This window comes from Lucilia cuprina, chromosome 6 (genome assembly GCF_022045245.1).
Source record: "Lucilia cuprina isolate Lc7/37 chromosome 6, ASM2204524v1, whole genome shotgun sequence".
NCBI classification, from domain to species: Eukaryota; Metazoa; Arthropoda; class Insecta; order Diptera; family Calliphoridae; genus Lucilia; species Lucilia cuprina.
In genome coordinates this window covers 59,672,957-59,693,254 of record NC_060954.1, presented here as the reverse complement: position 1 = coordinate 59,693,254, position 20,298 = coordinate 59,672,957, and the positions used below count along the sequence as shown (strand labels likewise).

General features: G+C 31.9%; 1 protein-coding gene across 2 annotated transcripts in view; it reads right to left on the bottom strand.

The window, feature by feature from the left end:
- Window positions 1–2,486: 2,486 nt before the first annotated feature.
- LOC111691248 (serine protease filzig) overlaps window positions 2,487–20,298 on the bottom strand; it is a 29,717-nt gene continuing 11,905 nt past the window's right edge. Inside the window, exons 2-7 of one of the 2 annotated variants that reach the window (XM_046954240.1) lie at window positions 5,541–9,377; window positions 4,927–5,113; window positions 4,686–4,870; window positions 4,513–4,628; window positions 2,897–3,016; window positions 2,487–2,817 (exon numbers count right to left, since the gene is read on the bottom strand). In XM_046954240.1, coding sequence (XP_046810196.1) covers window positions 2,653–2,817; window positions 2,897–3,016; window positions 4,513–4,628; window positions 4,686–4,870; window positions 4,927–5,113; window positions 5,541–9,377 — 4,610 coding nt within the window. In that variant the 3' untranslated portion in view covers window positions 2,487–2,652. Of the gene's footprint in view, window positions 2,818–2,896; window positions 3,017–4,512; window positions 4,629–4,685; window positions 4,871–4,926; window positions 5,318–5,540; window positions 9,378–20,298 lie in introns of those variants that run through there. The other variant, XM_046954241.1, reaches the window with a different exon arrangement.

Genomic DNA, 20,298 nt, shown 5'->3' with positions numbered 1-20,298 from the left:
CATCCTTATTTCTTTCTTTATGCATTTTACAACAAAAACAAAAAAATACAAGAATTTTTATTCCTTTATTCTAATGTTTTTATTTTGTTAATTCGTTTTTTTTTTAATTTTCACCGTTTGGAAACATACAAGACTGCCATAAACTAAGTTTTCATTTAGATTTTACATTTCTGTTTTTGACATTTAACCAAAAGTATACAAAAACATACAATAAAAAATAAACGAAAACCATCTTTATCACAATCAATATGTCTTTTGAATTTCTTCTCTATTTGTTTTAATTACTTTTGAGTTTATTAAATATTTTATATTAATTATTATATTTGCAAAATAGAAAAAACCTGTATTGTTTTGTTTAGTGAAGAAATAAAATTTTTAATTTGTACATTAAAAACAAAAAGTTTTGAAAAATTGTTGTTTTATTGACAGGTAAATTTTTAGTAAAAAGTGCAATTTTTTAGTGAAAAATGCATTTTTTTGTAAAATTTTTTTGTTTTTTTTTTTTAAATTTTGATGAAAAATTTAGTTTTTAATAAAAAACTAAGTTTTAAATAAAAAACAAAAATAAAAGAGAATCTAACGTCTACTTTACAGTTTCATGGTATTGATCCACTATGATCTTTTGGGTATTCATCAACTTTATTCTTTGTACCTCAGTCCTGTTATAGCTAAGCTGACGACAACTCTTTAATTCATTCTTGTTGGGATAAGGTGGGAACCAAAACCAGTACCATAATTCTAAGCTAGATCAATCTATAGAATATACCGGCCTATAGATCAGAATAGACCGGTCTGTAGATCAGTCTATAGACCAGTCTATATATTAGTCTATAGATCAGTATATAGATCAGTCTATAAACTACTCAATATAACAGTCTATAGGCTAGTCTATAGACCAGTCTATAGACTAGTCTATAAATCAGTCTATAGTTCAATCAAAGACCAATCTATAGATCAATCCAAGACCAGTCTGTAGATCAATCAAAGACTAGAGTATAGATTAGTCTAAAGGCCAGTCTATAGATTAGTCTAAAGGCCAGTCTATAGATCAGTCTATAGACCAGTCTATAGCTCAGTCTATAGACCAGTCTATAGATCAGTCTATAGACCAGTCTATAGATCAGTCTATAGACCAGTCTATAGATCAGTCTATAGACCAGTCTATAGAACAGTCTATATATCAGACTATAGATCAGTCTATAGACCAGTCTATTGACCAGTCTACAGATCTGTCTATAGATTACTTTATAAATCAGTCTATAGATCAGTTTATAGACCAGTCTAAAGATTAGTCTACAGTCTATGATCAGTCTATAAAATAGGTTATAGATCAGTCTATAGACTAGTGATCTGTCTAAAGATCAGTTTATGGACCAGCCTATAGATCATAGAGTAGGAAATAGGCTGGTCTGTAGATCAGTCTATAGACCAGTCTACAGATCAGTCTATAAATCAGTCTATATACCAGTCTATAGATCATTCTTTAAACTATTCTATATAACCGTTCATAGACTAGTCTATATATCAGTCTATAGAATAGTCCATAGATTAGTTTTAAGACCACTCTGTAGATTAATCTATTGACCCGTCTATAGATCGGTCTATAGATCTGTCTATAGGACAGTCTTTAGTCCAGCCTATAGATCAGTCTACAGATAAGTCTATAGCTCAGTCTATATAGACCAGACTATGTGTCATTCAAATGTCAGTCTATTGATCAGTCTATAGACTAGTCTATACTGAATATCGTACTATAGGCCAGTCTATATATCAGTTTATAGACTAGAGTATAGATTAGTCTAAAGACCAGTCTATAGATGAGTCTATAAAATAAGTTATAGATCAGTCTATATACTAGTCTATAAATCTGTCTATAGATCAGTTTATGAACCAGATCATAGACTAGAAAATTTATTTTGTTAAGAAATTGGTATTTTAGATTTTTATTAACTGATCAATAATTATTTTCCATAAAATTTAAATACAATTCTCTTTAATTTACAATTCGTTTTTATTTATGTTTTATTATTTTCTTTTGCAGCAACAATTTCTTAATTAGAAACAAATACTACAATCAATTCGTTAATATTTGACAGATTTTTTTTTAAATAATGTCAGGTAAGTTTTTTCTTTAATTATTTCTTTCTTTCCTTAAAAAGGCAATTAATTTTTGTTCAATAATAATTTTACTAAATGCTTAATAAATTAACTAAATATAAACAATAATAAGAATTAACTAAAATATAATAAATAAATAAATTAATAATTTAATAAATAATAAATAAATTAATAATTTAATAAATAAATTAAATTCAATAAATAAATAAATTAAAATAAATAAATGGATTTGCTTATAAGCAAAAAATTTCCAAGAAATATTTAAACTACTTATAAAAACTAATTAACTAAATTTCATAAATATGTTTGAAATATTTATGTAGTAGAGGCCCCATTTTTTAAATATTTTTTGTATATTTTTTAATTAATTTGCTAAACCAAACACCTTAATATATTTATTTATGTTTTTAAATATTTCTTCGTTTTTTGTTTGTGTGTGTTAATTCGTTGTGTGCAGGTTGTAGTTGTAATAAATAAATTTCATTCGTTGAAAGTTGGTTTATGGGGGAGGATGGATTTAATGATTTGTTTAAATTATTTCACTCCTGTTATACTTCTTAACCAGGGTTTATAGAAGGTAGTGCGCATATAGACACCGGGTAAGTAGGGAGCCGCACACTTGATACCATGCGATACTGTACCGGCTAATTCGTAGCGACCATCGGCACGCTGCAAAACTAAAGGACCACCACTGTCACCCTGTTAGAAAAATTTAAAAAAAGTTTTTAAGATTTTAGTTTTTGTTAAGAGATGAGCATTTTCGAAATTTGGTATTTACTTCACATGAATCCTTTTGACCATTGGCATAGCCAGCGCACAGGAAGGAATTCAAAATTTTCTTATTATGTCCTGCTGTATGGAACATTTCTTGGCACACACTATTTTCGATGACGGGAACCTAAAAAATGTAAAGAAGTAATTAGTAATTAGTAAATATAATAAAATTTAGGTTACAAAATGTCTCTTTTAAAATCAACCTATATACCAGCCAATAAACCAGTTAAAGGTCCAGTCTATAGACCAGTCTATAGATCAGTTCATAGACCAGTCTATAGACCAGTGTATAGATCAGTCTATAGACCAGTCTATAGATCAGTGTATAGATTAGTCTATAGACCAGTTTATAGATCAGTCTATAGACCAGTGTATAGATCAGTCTATAGATCAGTGTATAGATTAGTCTATAGACCAGTTTTTAGATCAGTCTATAGACCAGTCTATAGATCAGTCTATAGACCAGTTTATAGATCAGTCTATAGACCAGTCTATAGATCAGTCTATAGACCAGTCTATAGATCAGTCTATAGACCAGTCAATAGATCAGTCTATAGACCAGTCTATAGATCAGTCTATAGACCAGTCTATAGATCAGTCTATAGATCAGTTCATAAATCAGTTCATAGATCAGTTCATAGATCAGTTCATAGATCAGTTCATAGATCAGTTCATAGATCAGTTCAAAGACAAGTCTATAGATCAGTTTATAGACCAGTCTATAGATCAGTTCATAGACCAGTCTATAGATCAGTTCATGGACCAGTCTATAAATCAGTTCATAGACCAGTCTATAGATCAGTTCATAGACCGGTCTATAGATCAATTCATAGACCAGTCTATATATCAGTTCATAGACCAGTCTATAGACCAGTGTATAGATCAGTCTATAGATCAGTGTATAGATTAGTCTATAGACCAGTTTATAAAGCAGTCTATAGACCAGTCTATAGATCAGTCTGTAGACCAGTCTATAGAGCAGTCTATAGACCAGTCTATAAATCAGTCTATAGATCAGTTCATAGACCAGTCTATAGATCAGTCTATAGATCAGTTCATAGACTAGTCTATAGATCAGTTCATAGACCGGTCTATAGATCAGTTCATAGACCAGTCTATAGATCAGTGTATAGATTAGTCTATAGATCAGTTCATAGACCAGTCTATAGATCAGTGTATAGATTAGTCTATAGACCAGTTTATAGGCCAGTCTATAGATCAGCCTATAGATCATTGTATAGATCAGTCTATAGATCATTCTATAGACAGTCCAAGACTAGTCTATAGTTTAGTGTATAGACTTGTTTATAGATCAATCTATAGACAAGTATTTAGATCAATCTATAGACTAGTTTATAGATCAGCCTATAGATTAGTTTATGGACCAGCCTATAGATAATAGACTAGGAAATTTATTTTGATAATAAATTCATATCTTAGATTTAGACCAGTCCATAGACAATAGACCAGTCCATAGACAATAGAATTGTCTATTTACTGGTCTGTAGACTGATTTATAACCTGGTCTATAGTCTGATCTATAGAGTTATCTCTATACAAGTCTATCGACTGATCTATTGACTGGTGCAATATACTCCCCCATACTTTTCTTCAACATACCTGTACTTCTTGCAATACAGATGGTACACCACCACCATATTTCAAACGACCCCAACCAGTAACGGTGGCCATGCGTCCGGTAAAGTCAGCAACATCCGAAGGCATACAAATGGGTACTAAAACAAACAAATAATTTAATATTATAAAATCTTAATAAATTTCGATCGTCTTACCAATATGTGTATCAAATGTAACCGGGCTTTCGAGTTCCAATAAAGCAATATCATTTTCAAAAGTAGCTGGGTCATATTGACGATGAACAATTACACGTTTAACATTTTTAGTGACAGCACGTTTACTTTCCAAATCGCCCGATATATCAAATTCACCCATAACCGCAACCAAAGAAGCCAAAAATCTAAATAAGAAACGCAGTTAAAACAAGTGCCCAAATTGTTCAAACTTTAAACTTACCCTGGTTGACAATGAGCAGCTGTTATGACATAACGACTTGTTATTAGAACACCACCACATTTGTTCTTTGTAAATAGACCCAACCAGGTGGATTCTCGTACTAATACTTGCCAGGGATAAGCGCCGAATGTGGCTCCTTTGCCACCAACAATACGTCCCGACTTGACGTGAGGTCTCATACCGCATTCTGTTGATGTGGAGTGAAATGTTTAGGTTAGGAGAAAGGGAAAGTAGTACAGTAAGAACAAAGATGTGATTTTAAAAGTGTAAAGGAAGAGGAAGTGGAAAGTGATAGGAAAGAACAGAACAGAGGACTAGAGTTAGGACATTCGGAGGGGGAGAGGGAGAGTTTTAAACTACAGTATGGCTACTAGATGACTAAGCAGTTGTACTATTAGTAGTAGAAGTTATACAAAGTTAAAGGAGTAGATCGAGTGAAAATGACAGACATGAAGTGATAGCGATAGAAGTGAGGAAAACAGTGCGTTAAAAGTGTTTTGTTTTAGTGTTAGTTTTGAATTGAATGATTTAAGAAGAAAAGAAATTTCCAATATGCCAATCTAACCATCTTGTTCACTCTTATTTTTTGAATAAATTTCACATTAAAAACTTACGTATTTTACGACCGCTTGCACTAGCGCCATAGCCCTCTTCTTCCACGATTTCATTGTCACTGGGGTTAACATCTTCCTCATCTTCTTCATCGACAATTTCATCCTCTAAGGGGGCTTTTGTGGTAGTACTTGGTTTACGTGTTGGTTTCTTGGTAGCTGGTCTCCGGGTGGTGGTGGTGGTACGTCTTACCACCGGACGTTTGGTGGTTATTTCAGGTTTTCTTGTGGTAATAGGTTTTTTGGTCGGAGCCTTAGTTGAAACTCTAGTTATGGGCTTCTTGGTAGTGACTTTAGGTTTAACTGTAGTGATTCTAGTTACCGGCTTGCGTGTGGGTTTCTTGGTTACCACTGTAGAGCCTACGGGAACCGCCTGATAGGTTTGTACAGCCAAGGTGTTATTATCATCTATCATATCTGCCAAAGCCTCAAAGTTTCCTTGTAACGATTCTACAATCTTGTGTACCAAAGTATTCATTTTATTTTTCAATACACTGTCTTCCACAAATGCTGGTGTCGAAAGTTCTAAATCACTGGTGACAGCGCTTGAAGTGGCCGACATATTAAGATTTGGGTTACGCACAGGTGGGAAGTTAATGAAATCATTGCTAGGAGCCGTAAAGATTTCTTCTTCGATGGGAGAGTCTAATTTTTCTCCAGGCACTGGGAAAGCAGGATAAGTAGGTGTAGGGCCATAGTAACCAGGGAAGGCTGGCTTATCGTCTGTGGGCGCAGGATAAACAGCTTCTGTGGTACCGACGGGGTAAGCTTGATTAGCGGGCTTAGGATGGGCGGCAGAACCATAGTAACCTGGATCATCGAAATCATTGGAATTAACCGTACTAATGCCCATATAATCACCAGCAGCAGTGCTATCAGCAAAATCTGGTCTTCTGGTTACCAAAGAATTGTAAACAAAGGAAGTGCTGCCATAACCAGTCAAAGGAGTAGTATGTTGTCCAGTGGCAAAAGTGGTGGCTGTAGTTTGCAAACTTGAAGGTTTACCAGTTATAAGCACCGTAGTTGGTCTTTGAGTGGGTTGTACCTTGACGAAAGTGGGTTTCTTGTGTGTGTTGTATTGAGGTCTTTGACTATGAACTTGCGAACCGGCACTTACAAATATGGGTGGATCATAGGACAAAGTCTCTTGTGTGGGAGTGGCTGAAGCCAAACTTTCGGCTGTACTGTGGACAAAGGAGTCCAATTTATCATCGGCTTGTATGACGGGTACTTCCTGATCGTATTGGAATTGTGGAGTAACTACTGGTCTAGGAGTGGTAGGTGCTGTTATATAACTAGTTGAGGCAGGTTTCGATGTTTGCTTTTTGGTAGGTTTACGAGTAACAATTGGTTTGGGTGTGGAACCAGAGCTAATAATATAATCTTGTTGTATGCCCTGATTATAGGACGCGGTAGGCTTAGAGTATAAAGGTTCAATGGGTGAGGGTGTTTTAGTTTCCAAAGGAGTAGTGGAGAAATGTTGTTGAGTTATAATACTATTTGTGGTGGCATGAGAATGAGTTGTGGGACGCTGACTGCTAGCCTTTGTGGGTTTTTTGTTCGTTGGTCTCTTGGTTACTAGAGTTGGTCGATTGGTGTAAGAAGTTGAACTCACGGTGTGTTTTACCGGTTTAGTGGTAGTTTTATAAGAAGTAGTGGTTATCTGATTAGTTGTAATAATGGGTTTATATTCTGTGGAAACTTCAGCGTTTTCCTCTACTTTGGTGGTGTAAGAAGACACGACTACTTCATGTGGTAATGGATCGGGACTATAGCTTTGAGAGGTAACTACTCCTGCATAAGTAGCTATCGGTCTTTGATGAGTTTCGGCAACATAGTTTTGTACAGTTTGAGGTTCATTAAGTTTATCAGCATCATTTTGAGAGGAATATGAAGCTTGGATATTTAGTTGTTGTTGTTGTTGATGTTGCTGATTGAAATATGAATTCTGGACATTTTGCTGTTGTTGTTGTTGCTTTTGAGGTTTACTATGTTGCACAGTATTTAAGTATGAAGTTTGAGTATTTTGCTGTTGTTGTTGTTGCTTAGTATCCACATAAGAAGTTTGAACCTGTTGTACCGGTTGCTTATGCTTATTATCGTTGTTGGTATAGGAAGACTCATCAGTTTCAAAATTGCCTCCTTCCTCCATGTAAGACATATCTACTGGATAAGCAATACCTATGGCGGGCATTTTATTGAAATCGGATGTGGGATGCTTGGAAGCTTGATAATCATTGTAGTTAATTTCAGGCATGGTATGATCTTCCAAAACAAACTCATCAGCATATCCAGTATTCGAGGTTGTGGATTCACCAGCCGTTGATGATGTGGAGAGCGAAGTTGAAGAAGAGATTTGATCATAGAGATTAGCAGGTGTTTGCTTATCATTATGCTCTATTTCATTATAAGATAAAGAAGGTAAAGAGGTATGTTTGGTATTATCCTGTTCATCATATGAAACGGGTCTCTTAGTAGCAGTCACTAGACCATTACCATACGAAGAAGACTGATGATGTTGCTGTTGTTCATCATGATTGATGACATTGTAGGTGGGTCCGGGATTGTTGTTGTTGTTATTATTCAATTGCTGTATAATGGTTTCTATGGAATCTACATGTGTGGTTATGGATGAGGAGGATGTAGTGGCATCGAATAAATTGGATGTGTGTTTATCAGCTTCTTGATCATATGTTTGAATGGGTTTTGGTGGAGCTGGCACAAATACTGGTTGTGGACCATAACCGGTAGAAAATTGTAAATCATCTTCTATAAGATCAGCATCTGCTCCGGGGTGAGTAATGTCACTGTGAGTAAAGGTAACACCACCAAACAGTTGATCGTGATCATGTTGTACAGCTTCTGTATGGTGGGAATGCAAAACAGATTCTGCCTGTTGTATATCGGAGTCCGAATGCTGATTTTGAACCGATTCACTATGTTGCTGCTGCTGTACAGATTGCTGTTGAACTGAGCTCTGTTGGGCAGTTTGTGTTTGATGTTGTTGATTTTCAGGTTTTTTAACTAAAGGTTTAGTTGTAGCAGCTGCTGGCTCCTCCTCAAATGAATTAGATTCAGAACTACTTTGTTCATTTAGAACACTATTAATCCTGGTGGGTATTTCAGTGGTAAAACTTATAATATTTTCATCCTCATTTGGTGGTGGAGTATTCAAAAGTTGTAAAACAAAATCATCATTTTGTGGTGATTGGGCGGTTGGTGATACCTTAACGGAGTCCTTCGGTTTACTTGTATTGGTCTTAGGAGGTTCACGCGGTGAATTTGTTTGTGACTCAGTACTTGCTTGAGTAATAGCATCATATTCTACACTCGAACTAGAAACAACACTTTCTGTAGATCCATACGTACTGCTACTAGTATTAATCTGTTCTGAAGTATCTTGAGGTTGTGGATCAACACGATCAACATTATAGAGATTACTTAACACACCACCATAACCAGAATCTTGAGACTGACTATTCTCTAAGGATTGTTGTTGAGCCGAGTTCTCCGCAAATGTTTCATAGGCCTGCGAAACAATTTTATTAGTTTCCGATTCTTGCTGTTGTAATTTCTGATTTTGATATTGATGGTAGTAGGAATTTTGGGCATCATTTATAAGAGTATTTTCCGGCTGTTGATTATTGGGCACTTGACAACAGGCTCCGAAAAGAAAACCATCCATACAGGCCCCAACTACCTCACCATTACGCTGAGCACACTCATGATTAAACATACATATCGTAGGACCATTGGCTCTAGGATCTGAACTGGGCAGTGTTTTGGTGGCTCGACAATGTTTGGGTGTTATGCGATAACCACCAAATAGTTTGCGACTTTCTGTAAAGAATCCAAGAAAAAGAAGAACAAATTAGTAGTGAGTACGAAAAAGGGCAGTAAATGTTGTAAAGTTAGAATGAATGTTAAAGTCATTGGTATGAAAAGATTTCTCACACCTGTAGGAAATCATAAGAAATATGTGGGTCTTGTTAGTTGTTTCCCATGGCTTTAGTTATTGCTTTAAATTAATAACCAGTTTTTCTTTGAACTGGTTAAATAAAAAAGAGTAATGTTAGTTTTAGTGACATTTTACTTTCAATGTGCTTTTGAGAGTTTATTTCACATTTATGTTAAACACACTTTATTTGGCCCCCTTTATTAACACGTTTAATAAACAAGTGTGCCAGTTTTTTTTCATTATTGGTAGTAGTAATTTAACCAAAATAAATAAGAAAATTAGAACATCTATATAAGTTGAATTTGTTGTTAAAATCGAAATTGACTAAAATATTTAGTACTAAATCAAAAATTCATACAACATTTTTAAACTCTCAACTGATCTGGTTTGTTTTTGCTGTAACAATTTCATGTAATGTCTTTGGAATATATAAAGATCAACATGAAAGTGCGTACTTCTTTTTTAGCAGAAAGACAGAGGTATGGACGGACATTGTAACAGATTCAGTTTATACCAATCTGACTGATGGTAGTTAATATTTAAGTTTAAATGTAAAAAAATGGGTCATGTTTTCATTAATTTTTATGAAAAATGATATTGAACATTTTGTACTTGTTACAAGTGATACAACTTGTTAAAGCTTTTGATTAGACTGCTTGCGAAACTTGAATTTGTAAATTCAATTTATTAAACTCCTTAAAATAGTTATGCTAAATCTGTTTCGCTGTAAGGACTCGTAACTTGTTAAGAAAGTTTAGAGGTATTTGTAAAATTGTTTATGCAGTTGTTGCTTAATCGGGCTATGTTGTTATACTAGGACGGGATTGATTACTTTATGTGCAATGCTTTGATGTTACTCAATAACTGGGCCACATCAAGACATAACGATTTACAAATATTATTAAAATCTGTAATAACTATTAGTTGCAATGGAAATTCTATTTTCGAGTGAAAAGTAATTTTTCTTGCTAAACTAGAAGCTAGAGGAGAAAAAAGGATTAAAACCTGTGATAACTTTTTGGAAACTTCAACCTGCCACTGTAAAAGAACTACGAAATTTTCTTACTAAAGAATTTTTAATATCTAGGGATCATACTGGAATTGTTATTATCTGGGAAAGGCTTACATAACGTAAGCCATTTGAAATGGGCACTTAATAAAAGGAATGTATGTTAAGGACGTTAACTTAGAGCAATATATGAGGGACTATCTACATATACATATGTATATAGTTTAGAGAATAACTTCGATCTTATCCTTCAGAAGAACGGCACATTATAATTCACATTATTCCTATAAAACTACATATATAATGGACCTTTGCTTGCAGTGGAGCGATTTTTGAAATCAAGATTATATGGATACGAGAGGGCTTAAAGCTACTCCATAAACATTGGTTAGTTTGGGTATAGTGAGTACTATGGAAATAATGGAATTGCCAGAACAGAACCTCCAGCGCTGCTCTATTAACAATTGCGTTGATGTTTATTGGTATCTTCCGGATTCCTGGCAATAAAAACTGTTTATTGGGTGCTAGGTAAATATCCAACCAATCAGAGGTTCTTTTAGAATTCTATAACTTTCTGCTCTTGCTGCCGACTTTCCTCAAACAGAGTACTTTTTATGGATTAAGTACTAAGTTACTTTTCAATGCTTTTTCTCTATTGACTGAACAATCTATGGAGTCTATGTACTAGACTATGGTTAGTCTAAGAACTTGTCGACTAATATATGCACTATTTTAGGAATTGGCTCTTGAAAAAGCTATTGATTTTCTAAAGACTAGACTATGACCTGGTCCACATGCTATTCTATCCTGTAGATATATCTATGAACTACTGACTGTAGTAAGGAAAGGATTGCCGCTCCCAGGCATATTATCCTTGATGACAGATCCCATCTTGGTGTATTGCAATCCGGGGGTTGATAGATGTTACCAATACCTCTAGTAGGCCGGGATATATAAATTTGATGTTTACAGTCTACTGCCTGGCTTATACCTTGCATAGATAGAAGAGGTCTAACCGGAGAACCTCATAATCTGGTACTATGGGTGGGCAGTTGCCCGCAGGATTATGTCTTTGCTGGTCAGTTGGTTGATGTTCCTTCGGGGTCCACTGTGGTAAAAAACCCAAATTCGCGGCAAGAGTGAGTTGCGGTTGTATGGAAAAGTCAATATTTCGGGATAATTTCGGTGCTGCTGCCGAAACAACAGATACCCCACAGGGGAGTGACTGTGGGATTAAGCGTTGGAAATGAGTTGTTATTAATGGTATATGATACGGGATGAATGTGGGATATGCGGACCTCACCCCACCCGTATACCTATAATGAATGTGTTGTATGTTTTTCTCTTATGAATGTGGCGGATAAATGGGAAGTGTGCTGGGTAGTCTGATAATGGATGAAAGGTATCATATATAAATGATACCATTGAATTTTCCTTCCCTGTCCAGATATGTTCAGAGTAAACTCTGTTAATATCAGAATTACCACAGTGTGTCCCTGTGCTTGTACATGGACCGGTATGTGCATGTATAAAAATTGCAATCTGCGTGTAAGTTACACAAAGGGGCAGTGGTGAGTTGTTTACATTTTACTCACCCAGTGGTTAGAAAAGGACCATCGTGAGATAGGGCAACATGCCAGGAACTCACGTTAAACATTTCGACTTCATGACTGTAGTAAGAAAACAGCCATTAAACAATTCTTCACTACTTCTTCATTTGCATTTTAACACGGTGATGACAATGGATACTTTTGCCTCCAAATAAGTACTTATATAAGTAATTACAAATAGGTAGTTAACAAGTTATTTTGTTTTATGTCGAGACGTTAGTCCGTTGAGAGTTATTGTGTAAGTATAAGTCATTACCTAGTTTTTGCTGGGTTATAGTTAAATCTTTTCAAATTTGAAAATAACTGTTATTACAAAACCTAAATTGTTCTTCCACATCATTAATTAATATTTAATTCTAGCAAACCTAGTTTTTGCTGGGTTATAGTTAAATCTAATCAGATGTGAAAACAACTGTTATTTTAAAATCTGTATTGTTCTTCACTAATTAATATTCAATTTAAACATTAAAAATTAAAACAAAACTAAGAATTTGCTGTTAATTTAGTCATTAGCACATCATAAAGTCTTTCCACTTTTTAAAGAATTTGTAAAATAGTTATAGCTTCAACTGACACATTGAATAAATTTTCAAATATTTTTAATTAAATTTGATTTTGAAGATTAATTTAATTTTAACAAAAAATGTCATAATTAAATCAATTCTTTTATTTTGCAAAATTTTGCAAAACTATAAAATTTAGTAGAAACAAAACAAGATTGTGTAAGTTTAACAAAAATAAAAATGTAAATAAATTTTTATGGACTTGCTTATCAAAATGAAAAAAAAAATTATAATGATGATAAAGAAGAAAAAAATGTTTAATACAATCACATTAAAAACTGCCTTATTTGAAATTCCAAAACTGTCATGTTGTGTTTGGTTTTTTGTTTTATGGAATTTTTGTTGTATTTTTTCAATCAACCAGCAACAACAACAAAAAATGAAAGTTCTCATTTACATAATTTCTCATTTGTTTTCCGAATGGTTTCACTTTCTTTAAAATATGTTTTTTTTTTGTATTTTATTTATTTATTGTACTTGAATTGGAAAAAAAAATAAGAAAAAAACTAAACATTTGCGGTTTTTCATCCATGGGTGACACTGGTTAAAAAAAAAACAACAACAAAAAGATGATGTTAATGATGGCAATGTCATGTTAATGACTTCTTTTATTTTATACTATTGTTGTTGCTAGTGTTGCTGGTGTTGGTGTAGCTGGTGTTATTGTTGGCCAGTTGTTAATATGTTGCTGCTGTTAGTCATGTTGATGATGCCAACAATATTGTGGTTAAGGTATTACTTTATAAAAATTCTTTTTTATTTTTACATTTGCTTTTCTATATTTTTTTTCGTTAAAAATTTACCGTAAACTCATTGTAAACATTTGTCATTCACATCTTATCGCTTTAAATCAAGCGCACGGGGTAATGCTAAGTCCCTTAACGCACATGTTTTGTTTTCGAAATGAAGTTTTGAACTCTTTCTATCGATCGAATTTTCGTTATAGTTTTGTGTTTTTATTGAAAAACGAAAGTATTTATTTTATTATTTTATGTTATTTACGTTACCGACATTTTTTATATTCTAAAATACTTTTCGTGAATTTTTAACTTAAATCTTCACCTTTGGTTTTGTGAAAAAAAAATTGAGTTTGAGAAGAGATTTCTCAAAATTTGTTATTCTGTTAGTTAGTTGGAATTAGTAATTGTCTAATATATTTTTTTTTGGAATTTTTCAATTTAGAGAGAAAACTAATTGTTTCTAGTCAGTTTATGCTTTTTGACAGGTGTTTGTCATGCTTTTGAAAACAATTCCAATTTCAAATAGTTTAATACTTATTTTTTGCATTTTTTAAAAGATTTCTCTAAATAGTGAAAACGTTTTGGCTGGCATTTAAATAATAATGACAAAGAAATGTTTAAATAGAATATCTAATACATAGGGATCAAACTCAAGAATAATATTTAGATTTTAACAAAAAATGCCCTAAGTCTTAGCAAAAAAATAACTTCCAAAGAAGCGAAAAAGAAGTAGTATTTACTCCATGGAAATACTGAAATAGACCTAAAGAAGTAATATTTTTAACACAGGCTTGTCATAGGAAGGATGTTCTTTTTATTTTATTCCAAATTCACTACATCTTAAGTCATTCTCAGAAAGTAATTTTCATGTTCTTCTTTTGGAAGTTATTAGGAAGTGAAATTATTGTATAGAATACATCGAATTTGGCTCAAATAGTATTAACATAAATAAATAGATTATACGCATTTATCAATTAACTGCAAATTAAAATTCAAAAAATTTCGGTACAAAAAAATTTTAATTTAAAAAAAATTTGATTATTTACGCTACTTTGAAAGTCAATAAACATCACTTCCATAGAAGGTAAAAAAATTTACTTAGTGTAATATTCTCTTTATGGAATTACTTCGTTTTATTTTTGCTGGCGTGATTATCAAACTCGAGACTGAATAATATTTATAAATAACTCATTAATAAAAATTTAAATTTTTAGTAAAAATCATAAAAAATTAAATTTTTTTTTAAAAATGCAAATTTTTCGAATTTTTAATAAAAAGTCAAATTTCAGTGTATTTTTAGTTAGAAATCTATTTTTTAGTGAAAAAATTAATTTTAAGTGAAAAATTTGAATTTTTAGTGAAAAAGTGAATTTTTAGTGAAAAAGTGAAATTTTAGTGAAAACGTGAAATTTTAGTGAAAAAGTTAATTTTAAGTAAAAAGCGAATTTTTGGTGAAAAAGTGAATTTTTAGTAAAAAGTCGAATTTTTAGTGAAAAAGTAAATTTTTAGTCATAAAGTGAATTTTAGGTGAAAGATTTGAAATTTTAGTGAAAAATGAAAATTTTAGTGAAAAGGCGAATTTTTAGTGAAAAAGAAAAGTTTTATCTAACAAGAAAATTTTAAATAAAAAGTGAATTTTTAGTAAAAATTTAATATTGAATTTTTAATAAATAATCTTATTTTCGGTAAAATATAATATTTTTTTGTGAAAATTTAAATTATTTGTGAAAACCCGATTTATTTCATTAATTAATTTTAGTAAAATATCGAATTTTAGTAAAATACTGAATTTTTAAGAAAAAACGAATTTTTATTAAAATATTTAGTGAAATTTAATTTTTGGTCATTTGAAACAAACTAAGAAAAAACAAAATTTGTTCTTGAATAAATTGTTCTAGAAAGAATCGAAACTGAAGATATTATTTGTAGATCCATAAATGAAGCAAATTAACTTCTTCTCAAAATAGTGCTTAATTTTTAAAATATCAAACAAAAACAACTTCCATAAGGAACTAGTTCTTAAGCGATTCTTTGTGGTTGTTATTTAAAGCTTCCATAGAAAGCTATTTTTAAGTTTTAAGTGTTTCGATATCGACAAAGAGACATCGATTAAAGAACTAGTTTCATACTCGTTCTATGGTATGAATATCAAATGTATATGATCAAGACCAGGCGGGGATCCAGCTGCAGAGTTTGTGTGGGAGGGGGGTTTGTTTATACTTATATCCTTTTTCTTCTTTTTCCAAATTTTTATAAATTTTTCAGAAATTTCCCTTTTTTCCCCCGTGGATTCGCTCCTGATCTAGACCTGTTTTTGGAAGCAAAATACTAGAGCCAATGATAAAATTTCACTTTCTCAAAACTAGTTCAATCATTAATTCGATATTTTTTTCTCTGAAAGAAATAAACTAGTTCATTCCCTAGAACTACTGCCGATTAAAATATAATAATAATTCTAAAGAAAAACATCGAATAAAGAAATAGTTCTATGTTAGCAATCTCGACTCTAACATTCCAATAGAGTTAGTACTAAAGCTAAAAAATATCATATTGAGATGTATTGGTTCTACACCCATTTGTGGAACTAACACAATAAAACTTTTCCAACTTTCTTATTGAATTGTTGTTTTTATATTCAGCAGCAGAAAAGGTCACATGATCCAAATTCAATTTTAAATATCTATCTCGTTCTATGATTTCATATAAAGTGACTTTCAATTTAAGGAAGCAGACAAGTTCTTGAGGATTTCTTAATAAGTTGTGATTGTTTTTTACTGATTCCCTAGATACAGTTCCGATTATGATATTTCTAAAAAAATATCGAATAAAGAACTAGTTCTATGTTGAAATTAAAACTTCTTGGTTCGTCACCTATTTCTGGAACTAATACAATAATGATTTCCCCCCTTTCTTATTCAATTTTTGCTTTTATACCCAGCATCCAAAAAGTTCTAATAAGGACCCAACATGATGCTTATTAGATTCTTAGACGATCTAGACCTTCGTTCTATGATTTAATGAGAAACGTTCTATTAACATCGACTCTATATGAGAACCTATTTGCAAATTCAATTTAAGGAAGCAGAAGTTCTTGAAATTGTTGATGTATACATTTTGAGAGACTAATGAAATTTAGCTAAAATTGGACTAAGTCCCCATATAGGAACAATTTTCGTAAATCACTTTTGTATTAAGTAAATTACCACTTTTTACTTATGTTTCTCTTTTTCTTCGATTTGGAAAGCTAATTTTTTTTCTGTTTCGCTTCTCTTAACTTTTGCATACATTAGAAGTTCAGACAAAAGAAAAGAATAGAAGGAAAGAAAACAACAAACTACTGACTCAATGAAAATTGCAAACTTTATTGTTACTTTAACTAATTTCCAGTTCATTTAAACGTAAATGCATCATCATTGCCATGATTGTAGTGTACTTTGTTTGTTGCATGCAACAACTGGCAACAACATATTTAGTTTACTTTTATATGCATCAATATTTATTAAATTAGTTAGATATTTTATTCTGCCTAACACTTTTTTTTGCTATTTTTTTTTAATACTTATAAACCCAATGCCAATTGGGTTAAACCAAAATTGAAAAAAAAATATGTATTCAGAGAAATAATAACAAATAAAGTAAAATGTAAATAATTGGTACAATAGTTGAAAAAATAAAAGCTATTTGTTTAACAACTAAATAATTGCAAATATTAAACCTTTTGTAAGAGTAAATATTTGTTAAAGTATAGTAATTGATATAATAAGAAAAATTGTTTAAGTAAATAAAGGTCTTAGAAATTATATAGATTTTACAACTTCGTAGTTAGAAATTTCAAGGGCCTAATGTTATTAATTTTCATAACTTTTTATAGAATGGGTCCACACAATGCACTTATAGATTCTTGAGAAATAACTTTGGAATTAGACATTCTCTGGAACATAAAAATCTTCGAAATTTTAAATAAAAACACACTATAATAAAAAACTAGTTCTTGAGCGGTTCCTTAGAATTTGTGTTTGTTCTTTAAAGCTTTCATAGAAAGTTTTTTGTAAGTTTCGATGAAGTTTCGATATCGAACAATAAATATCGAATAGAACACTAGTTTCGAAACCATACTCCATAATGGATCCAAAGTAAATATCAAATGTTTCCCTTTTGGAACAAACGCAATATCTCTTTTTTTCAAAATTGGCTCAATCAAGAATTCGAACTTGTTCTTGAACATTTCCTAAGACGTTACGGGTGTTCATTATAGATTTCCTAGAGCCATAAACACACTGAAGCTTAGGGTAAATTTGTTCCATCAGTTTAAACGGTCGGGCAAAGATTTGTGAAGTTTAGAAGTGGTTATTTTAATCCAGAAGATAAAAATCGCTTAGGAAGATCAAAAATATATGAAAACTCAACAAAAATTTGGCAAATCATTGGCATTTTCAATATCAATATAAAGCTTAGAAGTAGTAGGATCCATTCAAAATCAGAAAACTTGGACCTTAAAGCCAAGAGCTTTGGACGCCTATTTTACATGTCCAAAATGACATTTGAACGATACCTAGCAAACATAAAACGAAGTATCTCCAAAAAATAGCATTCATCACCACTTCAAAAGTAGCACTTAGTGAATTTTTTTTACCTTCTTTGGAAGTGATGTTTATTGACTTCCATAGAAGCGAAAAGAATCTAATTTTGTTAAAATTGGAGGAATATTATTTTTTGCTGAAATTTTTTTGAATTAAACACATTTTCTTTTATTCTGTAATACATATTACAATTTCACTTATTAATAACTTCCAAAAAAGAACATAAAAATTACTTCCTAAGAATGATTTCAGATGTAGTGAATTTGGAATTAAATAAAAAGTACATCCCTCCTATGACAAGACGTGGTTAAAACAATAACTTTTTCAGTACTTCCATGCAGCAAATTCTATTTCTTTTTTGCTTCTTTGGAAGTTCTTTTTTTGTTGGGTATAAACGCCAAAAAATGTTGCATGAATTATTACTTCTGAGTTAATACTCTACTTTTGATGAGTGCAATCTAATATGAGATGCTGAAATCTAATCAAATCATCACACCGAACCTCTTCCGAAGGCAACTAATGTGTTTGAAGCCGAAAAAACAGCCAGCAAATAAGATCAGGCATAAACGCGCAATGTTCCATATTGATAACGTTCAGACGCAATTATTTAGAAACAAGTGGTCGTCAAATTTTGTCTTAATGACGACCACTATTTGCGTAAATCGGTGCAACAATTTCGCTCATGTAAAAGAAAAAGCCATGTGCCTTTCATTAAGCGTAAAAAATCCCCAGTTTCCTTAATTAGGTGGATGGATTTGTGTTTATGGAATTTCATTGCGGGCTTTGGTTAAATGTAGATCGATTTTCAGGAGATCGGCGAATTTTGCCAAATATATGCGTAGTTGACCCGAATTTTGTTGAGATTGTAGTGTATTTTATGTTATCATCTCGGGCCAAATTGTATAGGAGTTATGTATAGGTGAGAAATGGATCGATATCAGCCAATAGCAACAGATCAATGGCAAATGGCTGCCTATAGTTTGACTACAAGTTTTACATGGAAAGACGGATCTGGCTTATTTGACTCACAGAATGATATTCTAACGTTTCACTACATTTCAAGATCAATTCTATCCAACATTTAAACATCCAAATTTAGTTTAAAATAAATCTTGAAATTCTCTTGTTATCATAAAATAACAAATATCTACAACTCCAACTCCAACTTATTAAACACAAAACTAAATTTTTAATATCTTTTTAAGATAAGCCAAATCAATAAACCAATTTCTCAGAATTGATGGTCTAATTTGTCCAACCAGTTGCTTGTTACATAAAGAAATTGTAAAGAAAAAAAGTAAATACACTTTAAAACTAAACATTAAAGCTCAAAACAAACATTTAATTCATAAATAAATACTTGTGGTAATAAAAACTTTAAGTTGGTGAAACATTTTTATAGTAGTAGTGAAAATGATTGATTGTTTTTGTTGTATGGTGGGCTGCAACTATAAACCGGGCAACCAGCAACCAACTAGCTACATCATTATCATCTAGCTTAAACATTATGTTTAAATATTGTTGTAATCTTTAGTTAACTGTTTCTTGTTATACCGGTCTTTTTTTCTTCTTCTCCAAATCATCTACAGCGATCGTCCAAGAAATTCTCTTTATTTGGGTTACTGTTACATTTTTAACTACCGCAACGATCTTGCTACTTACTAAAGTCTATCTATTCATTTGTATGTGTGCGTGCGTGTGCCTTTAGTCTATCTTTCAAATAAAAGTAAAAAAAATCAATAAATTTTTAACTAAAAAGCTGTTTTTAAAGTGTAAACAAGGTTATAATTTCTTTATTGTGTTTATTCAATTTAGCTGATAATTATGTATGAATTACAATGTTAATGAAAATTAATTACTTCCTTCTCTTAACTTTGTATATGGAACTATTAACTGTCGAATTTTGACATGCGTATAGGGTAGAGTGTTGGATTTGTTTTAACAATTTTTTTTTGCATATTTCTATCCTTTAGGAAATTTTTAATTTTGTCACCTTGAAATTGGTTTTATGAAGGTATTTTTCGTTACTAATCGTTTTACGGATGCTCATGGAACTAGTATATTCAATAATACTTTTTGTTCGAAATTTTTATCCTCACGAACCATGTAATCATATATTCTTAAAGACATCCACTGTCTGTTTATATTTTTGTACACAAAATAAAAAAGTTCGAATAGGCTGATCAAAAAAGTTCTACAACTGAACTAGAACTGAACTAGAACTGAACTAGAACTGAACTAGAACTGAACTAGAACTGAACTAGAACTGAACTAGAACTGAACTAGAACTGAACTAGAACT